The following is a 20655-nucleotide window of genomic DNA, read 5'->3' as shown; positions in this document are numbered from 1 at the left end:
GGTAGGAAAATTGTAATGGGTCTAGGTTCTTGTTGAGGAAGGAGTTCATATGCACCTTAACCACATTCTCAAAAGACTTCATCATCATGGACGTTAGTACCACTGGCCAGTTGTCATTGAGGCATGTCCCCTTGCTCTTTTTGGGCACTGGTATTATTGATGCCCCTTTAAAGCAGGTGGGAACCTCAGACCATAGCAATGTGAGGTTGACGATGTCTACAAAAACTCCAGCCAGTTGGTCCAGCCCATCTATGCCATTCATCATTTTATATACTTCTGTCAGGTCTTTTCACTACCTCTGGCATTCCAGAGAAAGTAATCCAAGTCTGTCCAACCACACTGTAGCTAATTCCCCATATTCCAGGCATCATTCTTGTGAATCTCCTCTGAACCCTTTCCAAATTCTCCACTTCCTTCCTGTAATGGGGCGACCAGAACTGCATTCTTTATCGAGTTGTCTGCTGAAAACGCTCTGTACATTAAAGTTTCGGTATACCGAACCATAAAAAGGGAGAGGGGGAATGGTGTTCGTTATTGCTGATTGTCCGCTATAACCGAGTACGGGATGATCATTGTCGTAGAAACAAGGAACTACGGATCCTGGTTAATACACAAAAGCACACAGTGCTGGAGTGAGATCAGGGAGCATTTCTGGAAAACAAGGATAAAGTTATATTTCAGGTCGGGACCCTTCTTCAGACTCTTGTACTGGAACTGGGCCTAGAATCCAGGTTAGCAGCCGGGGAATAGTCAAGGTTTCAGCGGAGTCTATGGTCACCACCCACGGGCGTCAGGTGTGCAGATAAGGGACGCAGTGGCAGCAGCAGACCCGACTTGGAAGTGGCCAGGAAGGCGGTGTGAGTCAGGGGTGGCGACAAGAGCCTGGCCTGGAGGCGATATGGGTGTGTCGACAGCCTGGCCGAGAAGCAGCCGGGATGGCGTCGGCAGCTCAGCCTGGAAGCAGCCAGGGCTGGCATTGGCAGCCAGGCCTGGAATCGGCTGGGGTGGCAGTGCAGCTGAGGGTGGCATTGGCAGCTGGGCCTGGAAATGGCCAGGTGTACCGTTAGCAGCCTCGGTGGCAGAGCGGAGCGTGGGTGACGTCAGAAGCCCAGCCTGAAAGCGGCTGGGGGTGGCATTGGTAGCCTGGCCTGGAATAGGCCAAGGTAGCAGTGCTTTTCAGCGGTGGCAGTGCGGTTCAGGGGTAACGTTGGTAGCCTGACCTGGAAGTGGCTGGAGAGGCTGTGTAGGGTTGATAGCCTGGCCTGGAAAGAAGTCCGTAAAAACGAGGGTTTACTGTAGTCAAACCTTGTTAAAAAGAATGTAATTACATTTTTGACAGCAAGACATGATCAAAATAGGGCATGGGACTTAATATTGTTTGGAAACATTCAATGCATTCTGATTTCAATGTTAAACATTTTTCTGTATTTGTCAAATGTGCACAATTCAAATTGGAATTTTTTTATTCACATATTTTTAATAATAAGAAAATTCAGGTTTAATGTTACCTGTCAAATAGCAACGCAATTTTTTGTTTTTAAATGGTGGGGAGTCTTTAATGTACCATCAACATGTGTGAGAACTGAAAAGTTGATCTCTTGGACTAGCCAAACTCAAACCCCTGTCTCACGGTGCGAGTCCACCCACGAGTGATCCCGAGTTAAAAACAAATCAAACTCGTAGAATTAACGTAGCGGGAACGTCGGAGCGCGTGGACGTAACTTAGCGACTCGTTACGCTAACGGCAAGTACTCGGGAAACTTGTTAACTCGTGAAAAATTTTCAACATGTTGAAAGATTTCCACGAGTCAAATTTACTCTTGAAGGAAATATTTGAAGCTTTTAAACTCGTTGTAATACCGTAGTAGCCCGTGAGTTTACCGTAGTGACTCGTGAGTTTACCGTATTAACTCATGAGTACTATCAGTGTGTTTATGTTGTTTTTTGTGTTTATGCGTGGAAGCTGTCGGTTTTAATCAGCATTGTCTAAGGCCCATCGTTAAAATGCATCAGCCTCTGTGATATTGGAGTCATTCTCCTCAACTGCTTGGCGTTAACGGAGAGCTCCCGAAGCAGAAGGCGTCCCGATATGAATAATGACATGTTTCACTTAACTAAACACACGACCGGACGGCAAACACATATCAAAAGTTAAACTCTGCGCCCGGTTGGAGAGTGGGGATGGTGGAAGAGGAGACAGTTCACATACACCAGCATCAAATACAGTCCCGAGAATTCATGCAGCTACGCAGTAGGGGAAAAAAAGTGGACAAAAAATGACAAAAAATACCGATAAATGAATGAACGTGATTTAAAATATCCAGCTGATATTTACACCGTGAATGTTTTAACATATAGGTCAAATAAGAAAATGGTGTAAGCTCCAAAGACATAGGTAGGTTAATGGGCTTGGTGTAAATGTCAATGTGCGGGGATCGCTGGTCGGTGCGGATTCGGTGGGCCGAAGGGCTTGTTTCTGCACTGCATCTGTAAAACTAAAAACTAAATAGGGAATATACAATACAATATTTATTACATGTCATTTAAACCTCAGTGAGGCTCAAACGAAACTCCGTTTCCACAGCCATACAAACAAAGACAATTTCCTACAGACATACACACAATTCAATTTACAAAAACATCCATCACAGTGAACTCACTGTGTTGGAAGGCAAAGTCTTTTCTCTCCCCTGTTTTCCATTTCTCTCCCAATGTCGAAGCCCCAGGCGGGCGATGGTGAGTCCCACGGCCATTTTAGGCCGCGCCAGGCGATGTATGGCCCCGCTCCCGGTCTAAATGTCACAAAGTTGGAGCCCCCGGCGGGCGCTGGAATGTCCCACGGCCATGAAGCTGCGCCGGGCGATGTACGGCCCCGCTCCGGGTCGTTCCAACCCGGGCGGGAGAAGTCACGTTGCAGGAGCTCCAGAAAGCGGTCTCTCCACCCGGACCCGCGAGCTCCCGATACCCCGACAGTCCACCGGACCTGTGGCTGCAGCTGGAGCCTCCGAGCTACGTGGTCGGGCTGCAACAGCGAGTCACCACCGCTCCCCACGCTCCGATGCCGGCGAGCCCCACGATGGTAAGTCCGCAGCTCCGCAGGCTCCGTGACTGGAGCCTCCAGGTCGTTCAGGCTGGAGGCCGTTCCACGGTGCTAGGCCCCAACGACAACGGAGACCCGACAAAGAAAAGGTCAGGTCTCCCGTACAGGGAAGAGATTTTAAAAAGTTTCCCCCTTCCCCCCCACATATACAGTTAAAAACACGATTAAAAAACACAAACAACTACATTTAACTAGACAAAAAATAAAAAAAGACAGAGAGGCTGCAACACAGAGTCGCGCCGCCACCAGAATATGAAGGACAGTGGGGAAATTGGCCCAGAAATTTCAGCAGTGTGAAGAAGGGTCTGGACCTGAAACGTGGGGGACAATAAATAGGAAGAGCGGCGTGCTTTGTAACTTTGTGCTGAAGAGAACATCTGAGCTTTGTCTATCATTCAGAGGTTCGCAGGCGGGCTGGGGTGACTGTAGGGCTCTGAAAACTGTTTCCCAGGGCTGGGGTGAGTGTGAAAGGGGTGGTTTCTGTGCAGATCTGCCCAATCAGCAATGTTTTGAGCCGCTGCTTTTTATACGGTTTAAGTCGCGAAGGTGGGACGGCTGTTCTGACGGACATACTGGGTGAGTAGAGACACACACTGCTATCCCTCTTGTCTACGGACCTTGCTGTCAGGGGAAAAAATAACGTTAATGTTCAATTTACCTAATCTTTTTGTTAGAAGTTTACCAACGTTTTGATGAGATAAATTAAGGGAATAAAACAATCTTACTAGACACAAAAAGCTGGGGTAACTCAGCCAAGCCGGCAGCATCTCTGGAGAGAATGATCGAAACGTTTTTTCAGTTTGAAGAAGGGACTCGACCAGAAACGTCACCCATTCCTTCTCTCCAGAAATGCTGCATGTCCCGCTGAGTTACTCCAGTATTTTGTGTCTATCTTTGGTGTAAACCAGCATCTGCAGTTCCTCCCGATACAAAACAGCCTATGCCTTTCAATGATTTGATGCCAGATCTTGAACAAATGCAGTTCAAATGGACTTTTGAATGCTTTTGGAAGGATTGTTTCTTGAAACAAACTGCTCTAAAAGTTTGAAGGAAGGAATTGCAGGTACTAATTTAAACCAAAGACAAACATAAAATGATGGACTAACTCAGCTGGTCATGCAGCATCTCTGGAGAAAAGAAATAGGTGATGTTTCGGGTTGAGATCGTTCTTCAGGCTGGGTATTTTTATAGTGCAAAAAAAAAAAAACTGCATGACATCATTTTAACAGATGTGATGATTTTTCCACACGTCGGTAGTTGTTGGCTCAAAGAGAAGTAAACGTCAAACTTAGACATACACGTGGGCACTCGTTGAAACTCGTGAACATAAACTTGGAATCTCGTAGACAACCACGAGTTTGATTTTTTTCTTTCACTCGGGATCACTCGTGGGTGGACTTGCACTGTGAGACAGGGCCATGACCAATGTAGCACAGGTTTTCCAGAAAGAAATGCTGAACTTCTGGCTTGAGCAGGCTTTGTAAGTAGCCAGCGTTGAGGCTCTTACTACTGGATAAGTGAACGAGCAGTTGGTTGAAGACAGGTGGATAGTGATTGCTCTCCAGTATTTCAATGAAATGGCAATCAATTCTGTCAGTGAGAGCAGTGAAATTATTTGGCAATGTTGAGATAACAATTGTGTTCAAGGACCTCTTTGTTAACTGCTGATGGATAAATGCAGACTTTAAATAGATTTATTGCATTGCAATAAGTATGGGAGGTATGAATTTAACACCTTGTGCGTCAGCTGCATAATATTTGAGTCATGTTACTCCACTCTTAACCTTAAATTCCTTGGCAGATTAATAATCATACCCCATATGAACCTAATAAAATGAAAGTTCATGTTATGTTGAATGCAGATACATTACTTCTATCTACCAGTATTATTCAAACATTTTTAATACTTTCTCCATTTGAAAAAAAAAGAAATAAAACACACTCATCTTACTGACCTGCTTGTGGTGCCATGTATAGTAAGTGGTAAAATAAGTTAACTATTTACCTGTAAGCTTCTGACCTTTCCATTTTTAACTGCTGATCCTTGGGACGTCCTTGTGTTCTTTGCAGCAGAGTTTTTTCCATTATGTGATTGTTCATCAAGGTCTTTATTCAGCTGAGATTGTTTTGTAAGTTTATTCGCCTTTTTGGGGGATCTTGTCTTTTCAACTGTTATGCAGTTAGTTTTGCTTTCACAGAAATCTTTATTTTTCGGTGTAAATGATACAAGGATCTTGTTGCCAAATACATCTTCATTCTCCATTCGCTTCTGTGCACGCTCAGCGTTTTCCTGGCTTGTAAAGCGAAGGATTGCACTGCTGCCAGTGATGCTTAAAACTTTTCCACCACAATTATCAGATAAACGACGCAGTCTGTTGCCGACTTGCTTGCTATCTCTGTTAATCGGCAAATTGTATGCATACAGAAGAGTATGGCATTGCTGCAGAACAGAAAAGAAAGTGAATGGGCAGAAAGGGAAACAAGCCTTCTATCATTTTATTGTTCCCCTTTTCTTATATACTATTTTTATCTACCTTGTCAGACCAGTATATTTCTTGAGGGCCTGTCCCACTCACACAATTTTTTCGAAGACTTGATGGCACCCGTCATATTCGCAGCAGGTCGGCGGAAATTTTCAAAATGTTGAAAATCCAGCGGCGACCAGAAAAAGGTACAACTCTTTCGGCGACTACTTACGGCCATGCAGGTCACATGTCGCAGGGTGACGCCTGTTTGGTCATGAGTAGCTGCCCAAAGAGTCGTACCTTTTTCTGGTCGCCGCTGGATTTTCAACATGCTGAAAATTTTCGGCAACCTGCTGCGACTATGACAAGTCGCTGGAAAAAATCACGTAAGTGAGACAGGTCCTTAACTGTTCTGACATTTGACGCAAGACTATCAACCTGATACATTATTTGTTTCCTTCTGTGAAGATGTTGCTTACATATTGCTGAGTAGTACCACGATTCAGTTTTTATTTCAGGGTAACAGTATTATTATTTCTTCAATTGTGGAAAATTTGATTATTCACTCCAGTATGAAAAAGCCTAGTCAGAGTTCTTGTAAACAAATATGAGTATCACTGGTGACATAGTCATTAAGTTACTGGACTAGTAGGCCAGTGGAACAAACTCCATGGCAGCTGTGAAATTTAATTTCAGTTAATGATCTGGAATTTTCCAAAATAACGCGCAAAGAACTATTGGACAGCTATAAAATCCCATCTGGTTCATTAGTGTCCTTTTGAGAGAAAATCTGTTGTCATTATCTAATATGACCATAAGACAGCAGTAGAATAAGACCATTCACCTCATCCAACATGCAATCACAGCTGATCTATTTTTTCCTCTCAACCACATCTCCTGCTTTCTCGCCGTTAACGTTTGGTGCCCTTCCTAATCAAGAACCAATCAATCTTTGCCTTACAAATACCCAATGTGTCAGCCTCCACAGCCACCTGTGGCAATGAAGTCCACAGAATCACTATCCTCTCTCTGCCTGAAGACATTCCTCATCTTCATTTTGAAGATGCACCCTTGTATCCAGCAGCGGTACACTCTGGTTCTATACTCTCCCATTACTGGAAACACCTTTCCATGTCCACTATCTAGGCCCTTCATTATCTTGTAGGTTTCACTGAGATCCCCATCATCTTTCTAAACTCCAGCAAGTTAATCTGCCATTTCTTTGTTCCACATTACAGCGTCATTTTCCAGCGGTCCAATGTCCACTCTTGCCTCTCTTTTATTCCTAGCATATCTGTAAAAACATTTGGTATCTGCTTTTATATTATTGACTAACCTACCAATTATGTACCTACATATTTCATGTTTTCTCCCCTTATTGATTTTTTAGTTGCCTTCTGTTGGTTTTTAAAAGCTTCCCAATCCTCCGGCCTCCTGCTAATCTTTGCCATGTTTTATTGTTTCTCCTTTGCTTTTATCCCATATTTGACTTCCTGCCTGCCACGGTGAACTCATTCTCCCCTTGGTATGTTTCACCCTCTTTTGGGATGAAAAGATCCCATGTCTTCCTGGAAACTCCAGCCGTTGCTGCTCCACTGCCATTCATCTCTCACGCCTCTGTAGCCACCTTTACCCAACAGTAATACCAATTTCAGCTTCTCCCTCAAACTACATTGAATTTTTTCATATTATGATCACTGCCTCCTAGGGACTCCTTCACCTTAAGCTCCTGAATTAAGTCTGGTTCATCACGCAGCACCAAATCCACAATTGCCTTTTCTGTAGTGGGCTTGACTACAAGCTGCATTCAGAAGCCATCTCATAGGCATTTGTAGAATTTATTCTCTTGGAACCCAGTAGCAACCTGATTTTCCCAGTCTACGCGCATATTGAAATCCCCCATGACCACTGTAACATTGTCTTTCTTACATGCCTTTTCTATTTGCTGATGTAATTTGTGCCCTAGGTCCTGACTACTATTCAAAGGCCTCCTATCGGAACAGCACCCTCCTTACTGATACTGATGCCAACGTCCCACAAATTCAAACCCACTTCTGCAACACCAATCTTTGAGCCACACATTTAACTTTCTGATCTTAATGACCCAACGCCAATTTGTTCATGACTCGTGTAGCAATCTAGAGATTATTACATATTTGGTTCTGCTTTTTTAATTTAGGTTATAGCTACTCAAGTGCTTCAGCAGAAACTCTTTCCTTGCTTTATCTATGTCATTGGTACCAAAAGAATCACGACAACTGCATCTATACCCCCTACACTAAATTCCTCTGTAGGTCAGATGATTTGTCCCGAATCCAGGCAGGCAGCAGCAGAGTCTTCGGGACTCTCGATCCTTGCGACAGCGAATTGTGTCTATTCCCCTGACTGTACTGTCCCCAATTACAACTCCGTGTCTCTTCTACTCTGCCCTCTTGAATGGCTCCCTGATCCACGTGCCATGGTTAAGTTGCGTATCGTTCCCATGGCCCCCACTCTCATCCACTGAGCACGATTTTTAGACCTGTTAGACAAGCTCAAGGATTCTCAAGCCTCTCAGAGGTTCCTACAACACTGTCTCTTGGATTTCCCTCTTCCCTACCTGCTTCACTCGCAGTCACACCCTCTTCCCCCTGAACACAGACTGAGTTGGGAGTAGAGAATCTAACGGGTGTGTCTGCATCCAGGTACACAGCATCCAGGAAATTCTCCCCATCCCTGATATGCCGCATTGTTCTGAAACTCAGATTCCAGGTAATCAAGTTTGAGCCTGAATTCGTCAAGCACCCAGCTGCGGATGTGGTCACCAGGAATCACACTAGGGTCCACCAGCTCCCACATTGCACAGCTACAGCACATCACATAATCCTGCATCCCTACTTTATTTATTCGCAACAGCTCCCTTTCAAAACTCCCCGCAGCTGCTCTGCCTCCGGTCTTGAAACCGGGTCTTAGAAATGTGATTGAATCCGAAATGGCACAGCGTTCAAAAGCAATTGGGATTGGGGAATGAATGGTGGGTTTGCCAGCAATCACCATGTATTGAAAAAAGGAAAAAATTAAGTGTGGAATGAGAAAGATAATATTGCGTCTGGAAAAACAGATAATTTAAAATCAGCAAAGTATCTAAACATTGTATCACTTAAATTCTCATTAGCAAGAATTATAATTTCATGGAAAGACATATAATATTAGAACATTATATAAGAAAAACAAATGCTAAGTTTAATTGAGAAGTGACTTACTTGTGTTTTCTCTGGCAACCTTGGTGGTAAGTTAAAAACAAATTCCTCAAATTTGATATGTTTGTGTGCATGTTGTAAAAGTGCATCTGAAACTTGATTCTTATGAACCAAAATGATCTGAAAACCATGCCGATGTCGAAGGTCACTGAGTTCCGAGGCAAAGTTGACATCAGCTGTTAAATGAGCAAGCCACAATTATTAGAAATAACAAATAATGATTGAAATCTCTTCTATTTTAAACTTAAAAGATGCTGAGAAAAGATTTATCTATATTTAATCATTGGCAAACTATTCAGAAATTATAACTCATATAACATTCAATGGACCTTCATTGCATTGATATAAATCCAAAAATATTCCTGCTCCGATCAAGACTCAGATTTTCATTATGCTATGCATTCTGGATCTCCAATACCTAACGCTACATTTAATACAACTCGCATAATTTCCAGTTAAGCGTCCTCCTACTGAGTGTTGGCTGGTATTCAGATGATCAATTTTACCAAATGTAGTTAAATTTGTCTTATTGCATCGGTTACTTACAGGATACCAAAACAACCGTGGATGGAGCTGTGTGAGTTTCAGCAAATCGCCTTAAACTCTGTCTAAGCTTGTCATCTGCAGCATTCTTTGCAGTTGCATTGATATGAGCAACTGTAACCTGGGTCAAAAAAAAGCGATTACATTTTTTTTTATCACAACTTCATTACTAAAATGTATATGGGTCTATCCTCCAATCATAACGTATGGAAATGAAATTAAATCAGAGATGATGATACTAACCTAAACCATCTTGAAATCAATGTATTCACACCGACTAACTCTTTTGCAACATCTAATTTTGACGTCAATGGTACGTAGGATGTGGTGTGTGTGTGTGTGTGTAAGGGGAAATGCATGGGGCATAACCATATATTTTACTAAGGTTCAAAACTTTAAAATGTTAACATTCTTCAACTTCAGAAGTTTTTTTTAAGCTGAAGTTCAGCTTTAAAAAAAAAAATAACAGCATATTAAATTCTTCAGATTCAAAAAAATATTACCACTGTTATAGGCAAGTTGTGCAAATGGCTTACCTGGCAGTTGTTAAGTTCCTGGATAACTTCCTTATTCTCTTTGCTGATATCACACACACACATGAATTCTGCCTCTCTGTGGCCTTGGAAAAACTGTTGACGAATTCGCTGTACTATTGTCATGGCTGATCGCCCCGTTGGGACAGAGCAATTTTCTATATCCCAAAACACCCCAATAGGTGGTAGATTTTCCTGTTGTTGACCTGGTATTCCTACATCAGATGAGCCTGTTAATATTTATTAGAATTAGAGTCCCATTTTCTACTATACTTCCTCAATAACTTGCATTGCTGATGGTTTCTAATTTTTTTATTGTGTTACTGAATAAAATACTTCTAAACTGCTTATTAAAACATAATTTACATTCAACTTTCATCTGCTTATCAGGGCATCTGCAACATTTTGATAAACAAGTATAAGAATAATCAATCTATTCATACACCGTATGAAGAAATACCATGCGAAGTAAATAACATTGTTGGACAGCATACAAAAAAGGAGCAAAATTGATTTGTTTGTGGAATGTGTTTTAAACTGTTTTGAAAGAAACTTTGCCAGTGAAATAAATAATGATACATTTGATATTTTGAAGTTTCAGAACAGTTTCAATCATCAGATTATCAAAATTAAATCAACTTGCTTCTTAAATCTAAGCGATTTACTGTTTATCAACTGTAGCAGATTGTGGCCTGGCTTTGGAGATTTTGGACAAATTTCACTGGTGGAAAGCAGCAACTAATTGTATGCAATATTGGACCATGGCATATTAATCAAAAAATATTCAAATATAAAATTGTGTGCCTAATTAATAAATTGATCTTAAAGATACCAGCTTGTACATTTAAACACAACTGCCTATACATTGGACCAGTTAAGATGTTTTTAATGCTTAAATCTAATAATTAAAACACATTTTAGTTTTACCTGTTTGCTTCCATTTCATGTTGAAGTCCCACCCATACACAAATTGACTGGTATTGTTCTGATTGTAAGTCTGTGACCAGTGAGCAATGCATGGACCTTTGTTAATGATATATATTAACAACTTGGATGTGCATGCATGATCAATAGTTTGCAGATGAAACAAACGTTGGTGGTGTTGTGGATAACAAGGAAGGAAGTTTAAGGCTGCAGCAAAATATAGATCAAATGAAATGTTGGGCAATGTATTCGTAAGTGATAGGGAGCAGAATTTGGCCATTTGGCCCATCAACTCTCCCACTAGTGGAAACATCCTCTCCACTTCCACTCTATCCAGCCCTTTCACTATTCGGTAAGTTGCAATGATATATCCCCTCATCCTTCTAAAATCCAGTGAGTAGAGACCCAGTGCCGTCAAACGCCCATCACATGTTAACCTACTCATTCCCAGGATTATTTTCGTCAACCTCCTCTGGACCCTCTCCAGAGTCAGCATATCCTTCCTCAGAATTGCTGACAATACACCCAATGCAGCCTGACCAGCGCCTTATAAGCCTCAGCATTACATCCCTGTTTTTGTATTCTTGAGGAAATATTATATAAATAGAACCGCCTGGATAGTTACTTTTATATAAGCTATGTAATTTGCAAAAGGAAAACAAAGTTTTCCTGAACTGAAATAAAGTGCACAGACAGATACACACAGGCAAAGACGAATCAAAACATGGAGGCCTGAACCTGAATCTGCTTAGCTTAGGTTTATTACTGAGGCACTGGAGGAAATTGTATTTGATATGACTTTGTGTTGAAGAATAGATAACTGAAAAGGGGCCTCTTCTTAGGCCAGAGGTCAGTTGTTCTTTCCTTTGTGGACATTCTTGAGCTGTGAGGTTTGGGCTGAGTGTGAGATAATAGGCCCTGTAGTTAGCCTTGGCTATGTTGAATTTGGATGGATATGAGGGGAGTAGTTGTAAAAGACCTTGTAGAGAGATAGCAGGAAAAGGGGAGGCTGTAGGTTAAGCTGTATGAAGTCTGTAAGTTAAGTGAATGAAGCTGTATCCTGGAACCAAACACTAATTAAGTAAATTGACAGATTTACGACCCATGTATCTTTGGATGGGAGATGGAAATGTGCGTTTTGAACTTAGAAACTGTAATTCAGCAAACTTATATAATTAATGTTTTAAAGACATAGGTAATGGTATTTCAAAATGTGTAAAATTATAGTAACACCAATTATGAAATGTATTGTCTTAGTAGAAAGGTACACTTTAGACATAGAAATTGTTTATATTTATAGAAATATATTTTCTCTTGGTATAGAAAGTGTGTATGACTTGTGTGATCATTGTGTTATATACGTATCTTGTATTTTGAGGAGTGGTCTTTCATAAGAGCCTACTGGGGTTTTGCTGTGTTGAAATAAAATAATTCTAAAACAGTTATAAAGCACAGGCAAATGAAGGCTGTAATGAGGCCAGGGAAGGGGGATCATGTGACTGATGTTGTAAATCACCAGAAGGACTCAGATGATTGGTTACTAGCTTGTCATACCCTCTGTATCTGAAATGACTAATACCTATATAAATGCCATGAGTTTGTATCAAAGTTACTCCTCTCTGGATCCGCCCCAGAGCATCAGCTCTGTGTTGGAAGGTTCAAGAGACTAGTCTCAGCTGAATAAAGAATTGATTTTAACAGCAACAAGTGTTTGAGTCAAGTTGACTTTAGATTGAAAGAACTCAGTTTAACATTTGGTGTCAGAAGTGGGATTTTAGATGGATAACCGATAACTCAAGGAATGAAAATAAGTCAAACTGCGCACTGATCAGACCAGAGGAATTGGCCAAGCAGAAGTGAGTAGTTAAACACCACTCTGTTTTCCTCTTCTCCGTATTCTCTGCGTAGTCGACCCTTCGTTCTTGTGTTGAACGGAATCCTGACAGAATCAAGTCAATCTAACAAACCTTGTTGAGTGGTAAGATAGACTTTTAAACAGACTGGTCCATTGGGAATGGAAAGACTGCCATTTGGAATGGAGAGACTTGGTCATTGGGAATGATCGATGGTAAATGACGGCTGAACTGGATTCTGTCAGCTAAACACTGACAATGCTAAATTCCTCTTGGTAATTTGGAATGGCAAGAGGGTTGAACTGGATCCTTCCTCTTGTCATTTAGAATGGCAAGAGGGGGGTTAAAGATTTGGAAACAGGGTTGGCTAAACACTGACAATGCAAAATTAATCTTGAATCATTTGGAATGGTGGGAAACAATTGAATTCAGATCCAGTGATGTCACGGTTGCTAAATAAGAAATAGTAAAACGTTAACGTCATTATTATATTGTTGTAAGAATAAAGCATAAGAATATTAATACTGTGTATGGAATAAGTGGGTGTGAATATTGTAGTAAGGTGATAAATTTAATAAGTGGAGGTATTGAGACGAGAGTGTGCACACTAGAGGAATAAGCAACAGGAGAGAGAGAGAGATAAGACTGAAAACAAGCAGGCTGGAAATTCTGGAAGATAAGAAAAGACTGTGCAGTTCAAATGGTTGGCCTTCAATTAGCAGTGGGAGACGAAGGGGAGGTACAGGAAAATAATTGGAATTTGTTCCCTATCAGCCCCCGGGTCACAGTCCGAGCCCTAGTCAGTGGTGACAGGAATTTACCAAAGTTTACCCAAGGCAGTCAGGAACCGACAGTGCATCCACCTCAGGCGTCTGACCCAACAAGAAGAAGCCCCAGTTTAGTAGCAAGGCATACTAGGTCCCAGTCTAGAGAAGGTGCTGAAATAGACGGAATAAGAAAGCATCTTCCAGGTGCCAATATCCTGTCAGAACAGTCCCTAACCCCAGAGCCCTAATACCTCCTCCACCCAATCAACAAGACAATGGCGAAACAGGCATGAATAATGTGTGGCTGCTGTGGAAACCACATGAGATTATGGCAATTTTGTTGGGAGTGCCTAAGAAACGGAATCCACAAGCTTTCATTAAATTTTTAAGAACAACGATATATGTATATCACGCTGATTCCCGAGATTTATGGGTACTAGTTCAGCAAGTCTTAACAGCGATTGAGTATACCAGATTCTTGATTCATTTAACCTATAACAACCATGCAGCCCTAGTGGCGGTGCACCCAGGGGCAGGTAACAATGAGGATCGATTACAGCTTATGCTGGCTGCCGTGGGCCTCACTCTCCAGCAGCCAATCGATATATCAAAGGTTTTGGATAAGAAACCAGAGGAAGGAGAAGCTGCAGAAGATTTTCTGGAAAGGTTTAAAACCATCTACGGTAACCAATCGGGTGACACTCAGTATCAGCAAGGAAATGACTCGCCACAGTTTTGTGCTATGGTTATGAACTGTTTGCCTTCCAGCGTCGCAATGGCTATTTAAACCAATAATATGGATTGGTCAGAGTCTTCACCGGCCCGCATGTCAAGAGCTGTGAAAGCCTTTTGGAAAAACTGTCCTATTGGAGACAGAGAAGCCCAGGTAAAGGTTAGAAAAAAAACGAATGTGTGAGCAAGCCGAACTATTTGCGCTGACTAGAGCTTGCACCCTGGCCAAAGGAATAACTGCAAATATTTACACGGACTGCCAATATGCTTTTGGAGTGGTTCATGATATGGACAGTTATGGAAGAATCGGGGGTTTCTAACCTCTTCAGGGACAGTGATATCTCACAAATATTAGTTTCTAATTTGCTACAGGCCATTCAGTTACCCAGTCAGCATGCTGTTATCAAAGTTAGAGCCCATAGTATAGGCCAAGCCCCATAGACATAGGAAATTGCCTTGCCAACGAGTTAGCTAAGCTTCTAGGAGTTACCAAATTGTTGGGTCCCACATGATGAGGCAGATTAAAAATTCTACTAGGAATAAATCTCCCTCGAAAAAAGGAATGCCAACCATCCAAGAAATACTTCAAATACAGGAGGACGCTCCTGCACAGATAAAACAGCTGTGGCAGGACCAGGGTTGTCTGTACGATCCTGTCACTAGCTTATGGGTTACGCCTGCCGGACAGACTTGCAGGTCTGACGAGCTTGCGTTGTGGGTTATTGAATTTGTACACTTTGCAACTCATTGTGAGGCCAAGGCTGTAAGTGATATGCTTTTAGAGACCTGGTGGCATCCGAAACTTTTGACTTGTCCCAGCGTATCAGCCAGCAATGTCTGATTTGCTAGCAGCATAATCCAGGTAAAGGCTTGCCCTGTGAACCAGTTAAGACTCCTTTACCAGCAGGTCCCTTTGAGACCTTTCAAATGGACTACATTGAGTTGGAATGATTTCAGTGTTATAAGTATGTTTTTGTAATTATTGATGTTTTTAGTAAATGAATAATTAGTGTAAACGCCTCTCATGTGTGTGATAGCATTATGGTTTTTGAATGAATGCTGAAGTTAAGTATTTTATTTGTTGTAAATCACATGTTATAAGTGTAGGTGTGTGTCCCTTTAAAAAAAAACTGTAAGCAGGGGGGGTGAAGTTTTTTTACAGCTACTCTTGGCTGTGAGGTTAACCTCTCAATTTCAAAGGGGAAATAAGTTAATTGCTGAACCACAACCAGCTTTAATGGTTTGTTTAGATAAACATTCTGGTTGAAGAAGGGAACTGACTGATAATGGGTTAGTCATGAGTTAAAGTGATATTTTACTAAATCACATGAATATAACATCTTTGATCACTTCTGTTTGACAGAAAAATTGAAAGTTTGTTGGGTTTATTTTAATCCATTGTATTTTACCTGTTTTTAAGATGCAAACAGTATTATGTGACAATCCAGCTGAGATTTCGAGGTGGATTGATTTGATTGTTTGCTGAAATTTTCAGAAATAGACAATGTATTGGATAGTATGGAGAACTATAGAAGAGGGGCAGAATAAGAATACAGACCACTCCATCTGGTACAGCATGAATAACGCCTGCGGAAATCCTATGTATTAACTTTAACCTGTGCTTTGCAAACTCATTTACAGGTCAGGGCTGCATATGGTGAGTAGCCAGCAGTCAAAGTTCCATCTAATATTGAGCCATGTTGCTATGTGCTGGTCAGGAACTGGATGGGTAAGCACTTGGACCCAATCCGACCGCTGCCAAGGTCGAGGGTCGTGCTGCATGGGTTCATCTGAACCACTGCAAATTGATTGGGGAACCCAATCAAAAGGGGGGAGAAGAGTAATTTTATTTTCAACTCAAGAGTTTTTAGTTTTTACATTTCTGCTTTGCTTGGGAGTTGTATCATTATAAGTTTGGTTGTATCATTATAAGTTTGGTTGTATCATTATAAGTTTAGTTGTATTATTATAAGTTTAGTTTTGAATCCTTATTTTGCTATATGGTTAAGAATATGCGACTGATTACTGGACTGACTGACTGAAGGACGTTTAAATTGAGTGAATAGTTGTTTAAGCTAATTAAGTAAGAAATTAGCTTTTTGTGAGCCTTTACATATTTCAGATAAATTAAAATGAAGCGATTCATCCTGCTATGCATCCTGATGCTACTACAGATGGAGGAAATGAAGGAAAAATTTGACGATGTGTCCCGGGACAAACAAGCAGAGTCTATCACCTCTGCAAAAGAGATGTGGTACAGTGCAATGGCCCAGATGCCTTTGGATCCTGGGATGTCACCAAGATTGACTATTGCAATGGGATACAGCATTAGCCCGATTGGCAGGTAGACTTAGATAACCGACACCTATGGGAATTACCCTGTTGGTCTCTGGAGTGCAAATTTGACTTTTTCTGCAAACGGTATTCTTTGGAAGACAACACGGCAAAGGAACATTTGTATGATGGACTATGCTATTGAGAAGCATTAGAGGTCTACCCTTGTTTACAGGAGAAAGAACATGAGAAAAATGGGCATTGGAAGAAACAGACTTTAACATGTTTATACAAGCCCATAATGAACTATTTGGTAAAGGACAAATTGTGTGTTACCTTGCTACTATCAGAAATACGTCTGTTCTCTTTACAGGATAGATATGCCTTATACTATCTGTTGGCACATGAGGGAGGGACATGTGCTATTGTGAAAGACAGATGTATGATGGGAATTCAGGACAGAACAGTAACATCACAAACATCAAAATGACATTATTACACTGCTCGATGGAATACAGGAGGGTATTGAATGGGGAGACTGGGGATTTGGGGGATTTTATAATTGGATCATTAGTACTACTTTGGTTCTGTCTTCACCAAGGAAGACATAAATAATCTGCCGGAAATAGCAGGGGACCGGGGGTCAAATGAGATGGAGGAACTGAGTGAAATCCAGGTTAGCCGGAAAGTGGTGTTAGGTAAATTGAATGAATTAAAGGCCGATAAATCCCTAGGGCCAGATAGGCTGCATCCCAGAGTACTTAAGGAAGTAGGCATGCTGGTGCAGCAGGCAGTGAAGAAAGCGAATGGTATGTTAGCGTTCATAGCAAAAGGATTTGAGTATAGGAGCAGGGAGGTTCTACTGCAGTTGTACAGGGTCTTGGTGAGACCACACCTGGAGTATTGCGTACAGCTTTGGTCTCCCAATCTGAGGAAAGACATTCTTGCCATAGAGGGAGTACAGAGAAGAATCACCAGACTGATTCCTGGGATGTCAGGACTTTCATATGAAGGGGTTGGACAGGCTAGATGCCGGAAGATTGTTTCCGATGTTGGGGAAGTCCAGAACAAGGGATCACAGTTTAAGGATAAGGGGGAAATCTTTTAGGACCGAGATGAGAACATTTTTCACACAAAGAGTGGTGAATCTGTGGAATTCTCTGCCACAGAAGGTAGTTGAGGCCAGTTCATTAGCTATATTTAAGAGGGAGTTAGATGTGGCCCTTGTGGCTAAAGGGATCAGGGGGTATGGAGAGAAGGCAGGTACAGGATACTGAGCTGGATGACGGTGCAGGCTCGAAGGGCTGAATGGCCTACTCATGCACCTATTTTCTATGTTTCTATATATGCAGCAATATTGGTTTTGTGTTTGTTCGTGGGAATTGCTTTTGTTAAATGTATTATTTCCAGACTAATGACAGCCTTGGGTAATGTGGAAACTGGTGAGAAGATATTATTGCAACATCTAGAAGAAGACATTCTAATGTTGAATGATGAAGTAGTTGAAAGGATGGTAAATGCGCAGGTTGAGAAAGAATTATTAGAAGATTAATGTATTAGAATGAATAAAATGGAGACAGATCAGTGGTATGGAACCCAGAATAGCTGAGCACCCTAAGGGCTAGGGTGGAAGCACAGCAGAGAAGTAGGGAACAGCATTGGTGTGAACAAGCCAGCCTGCTGACCTACGTGGTCCAGGTTTTGGGAGCTATAAAGCATCTCGAGGTTAGGTATAAACTTGGATGACTAATAAGCCAATGCTGATGAATCTCTGCCTTGTGTTATTATCCTATTAGTGGTCATAGAATGACCAGAGTGGGGAATGAGGAAATATTATATAAATAGAACCGCCTGGATAGTTACTTTTATATAAGCTATGTAATTTGCAAAAGAAAAACAAAGTTTTCCTGAACTGAAATAAAGTGCACAGACAGATACACACAGGCAAAGATGAATCAAAACATGGAGGCCTGAACCTGAATCTGCTTAGCTTAGGTTTATTGCTGAGGCACTGGAGGAAATTGCATTTGATATGACTTTGTGTTGAAGAATAGATAACTGAAAAGGGGCCTCTTCTTAGGCCAGAGGTTCTTAGTTGTTCTTTCCTTTGTGGACATTCTTGAGCTGTGAGGTTTGGGCTGAGTGTGAGATAATAGGCCCTGTAGTTAGAAACATAGAAACATAGAAATTAGGTGCAGGAGTAGGCCATTCGGCCCTTCGAGCCTGCACCGCCATTCAATATGATCATGGCTGATCATCCAACTCAGTATCCTGTACCTGCCTTCTCTCCATACCCTCTGATCCCCTTAGCCACAAGGGCCACATCTAACTCCCTCTTAAATATAGCCAATGAACTGGCCTCGACTACCCTCTGTGGCAGGGAGTTCCAGAGATTCACCACTCTCTGTGTGAAAAAAGTTTTTCTCATCTCGGTTTTAAAGGATTTCCCCCTTATCCTTAAGCTGTGACCCCTTGTCCTGGACTCCCCAACATCGGGAGCAATCTTCCTGCATCTAGCCTGTCCAACCCCTTAAGAATTTTATAAGTTTCTATAAGATCCCCTCTCAATCTCCTAAATTCTAGAGAGTATAAACCAAGTCTATCCAGTCTTTCTTCATAAGACAGTCCTGACATCCCAGGAATCAGTCTGGTGAACCTTCTCTGCACTCCCTCTATGGCAATAATGTCCTTCCTCAGATTTGGAGACCAAAACTGTACGCAATACTCCAGGTGTGGTCTCACCAAGACCCTGTACAACTGCAGTAGAACCTCCCTGCTCCTATACTCAAATCCTTTTGCTATGAAAGCTAACATACCATTCGCTATGTTAGCCTTGGCTATGTTGAATTTGGATGGATATGAGGGGAGTAGTTGTAAAAGACCTTGTAGAGAGATAGCAGGAAAAGGGGAGGCTGTAGGTTAAGCTGTATGAAGTCTGTAAGTTAAGTGAATGAAGCTGTATCCTGGAACCAAACACTAATTAAGTAAATTGACAGATTTACGACCCATGTATCTTTGGATGGGAGATGGAAATGTGCGTTTTGAACTTAGAAACTGTAATTCAGCAAACTTATATAATTAATGTTTTAAAGACATAGGTAATGGTATTTCAAAATGTGTAAAATTATAGTAACACCAATTATAAAATGTATTGTCTTAGTAGAAAGGTACACTTTAGACTTATAGAAATTGTTTAGATTTATAGAAATATATTTTCTCTTGGTATAGAAAGTGTGTATGACTTGTGTGATCATTGTGTTATATACGTATCTTGTATTTTGAGGAGTGGTCTTTCATAAGAGCCTACTGGGGTTTTGCTGTGTTGAAATAAAATAATTCTAAAAGTTATAAAGCACAGGCAAACGAAGGCTGTAATGAGGCCAGGGAAGGGGGATCATGTGACAGATGTTGTAAATCACCAGAAGGACTAGCTTGTCATACCCTCTGTATCTGAAATGACTAATACCTATATAAATGCCTTGAGTTTGTATCAAAGTTACTCCTCTCTGGACCCGCCCCAGAGCATCAGCTCTGTGTTGGAAGGTTCAAGAGACTAGTCTCAGCTGAATAAAGAATTGATTTTAACAGCAACAAGTGTTTGAGTCAAGTTGACTTTAGAATGAAAGAACTCAGTTTAACATTCTAGTCTTCTTGAAAGGAGTTTTTAAAGAAGATTGTGGGGGAATTTATGCTTTATATAAAGAGATCTGTTAATAATCTGGAATTTGCTGCCAGATAGTGGAAGCAGATACAGTGCCTATATTTAATGGACATGTGGACAGGCACTTGAAAGGGCAGAACATAAATCAATGGAGATCTAATGCAGGCAAATGGGTTTGTGGAAATGGGTAAAATGGTCAGCATGTTTGCCAGCTGTCAATACAGAATTTTTTAAAAACTGAAAGAATTCTCACAATGTCCTAAAATTAAGAATTAACAAGAATGGGAAAGAATATTAAAGCTCGTACCATACTTCTGAGGCTGGAGGCCCAAGTTTCCTCCTGTTAAGATTGGCGCCTCAGTCATTTGACTTTCGCTCTGAGCACCATTACATGTTGACATTGAAACTGGAGCAGACTGAGTTGATGGGGGAATATTTGGCCAAATCTTCATTGCATCCAAAACAGGACGCCTAGATGGCTGCAACAAAAATTGAAGAATGAATAAGTTAGGGCTGCACTTTAGACTTCATGTTAAGCAAGTCATTTTGAGAAATGCATGCAAA

At 41.4% G+C, this 20655-nt stretch overlaps 1 protein-coding gene across 5 annotated transcripts in view; it reads right to left on the bottom strand.

The window, feature by feature from the left end:
• Positions 1-20655, bottom strand: part of marf1 (meiosis regulator and mRNA stability factor 1) — an 87202-nt gene that overhangs the window by 44489 nt on the left and 22058 nt on the right. For 4 of the 5 annotated variants that reach the window (XM_033040279.1, XM_033040282.1, XM_033040283.1 and 1 more), the window contains 5 exons: positions 20399-20570; positions 9884-10110; positions 9351-9468; positions 8808-8980; positions 5106-5540 (listed from right to left, as the gene is read on the bottom strand). In XM_033040279.1, coding sequence (XP_032896170.1) covers positions 5106-5540; positions 8808-8980; positions 9351-9468; positions 9884-10110; positions 20399-20570 — 1125 coding nt within the window. The remainder of the gene's footprint in view (positions 1-5105; positions 5541-8807; positions 8981-9350; positions 9469-9883; positions 10111-20398; positions 20571-20655) is intronic. The other variant, XM_033040281.1, reaches the window with a different exon arrangement.

The sequence above is a fragment of the Amblyraja radiata genome, chromosome 22, assembly GCF_010909765.2.
Source record: "Amblyraja radiata isolate CabotCenter1 chromosome 22, sAmbRad1.1.pri, whole genome shotgun sequence".
Lineage (NCBI taxonomy): Eukaryota > Metazoa > Chordata > Chondrichthyes > Rajiformes > Rajidae > Amblyraja > Amblyraja radiata.
This window is presented reverse-complemented; position numbering and strand designations above follow the sequence as displayed.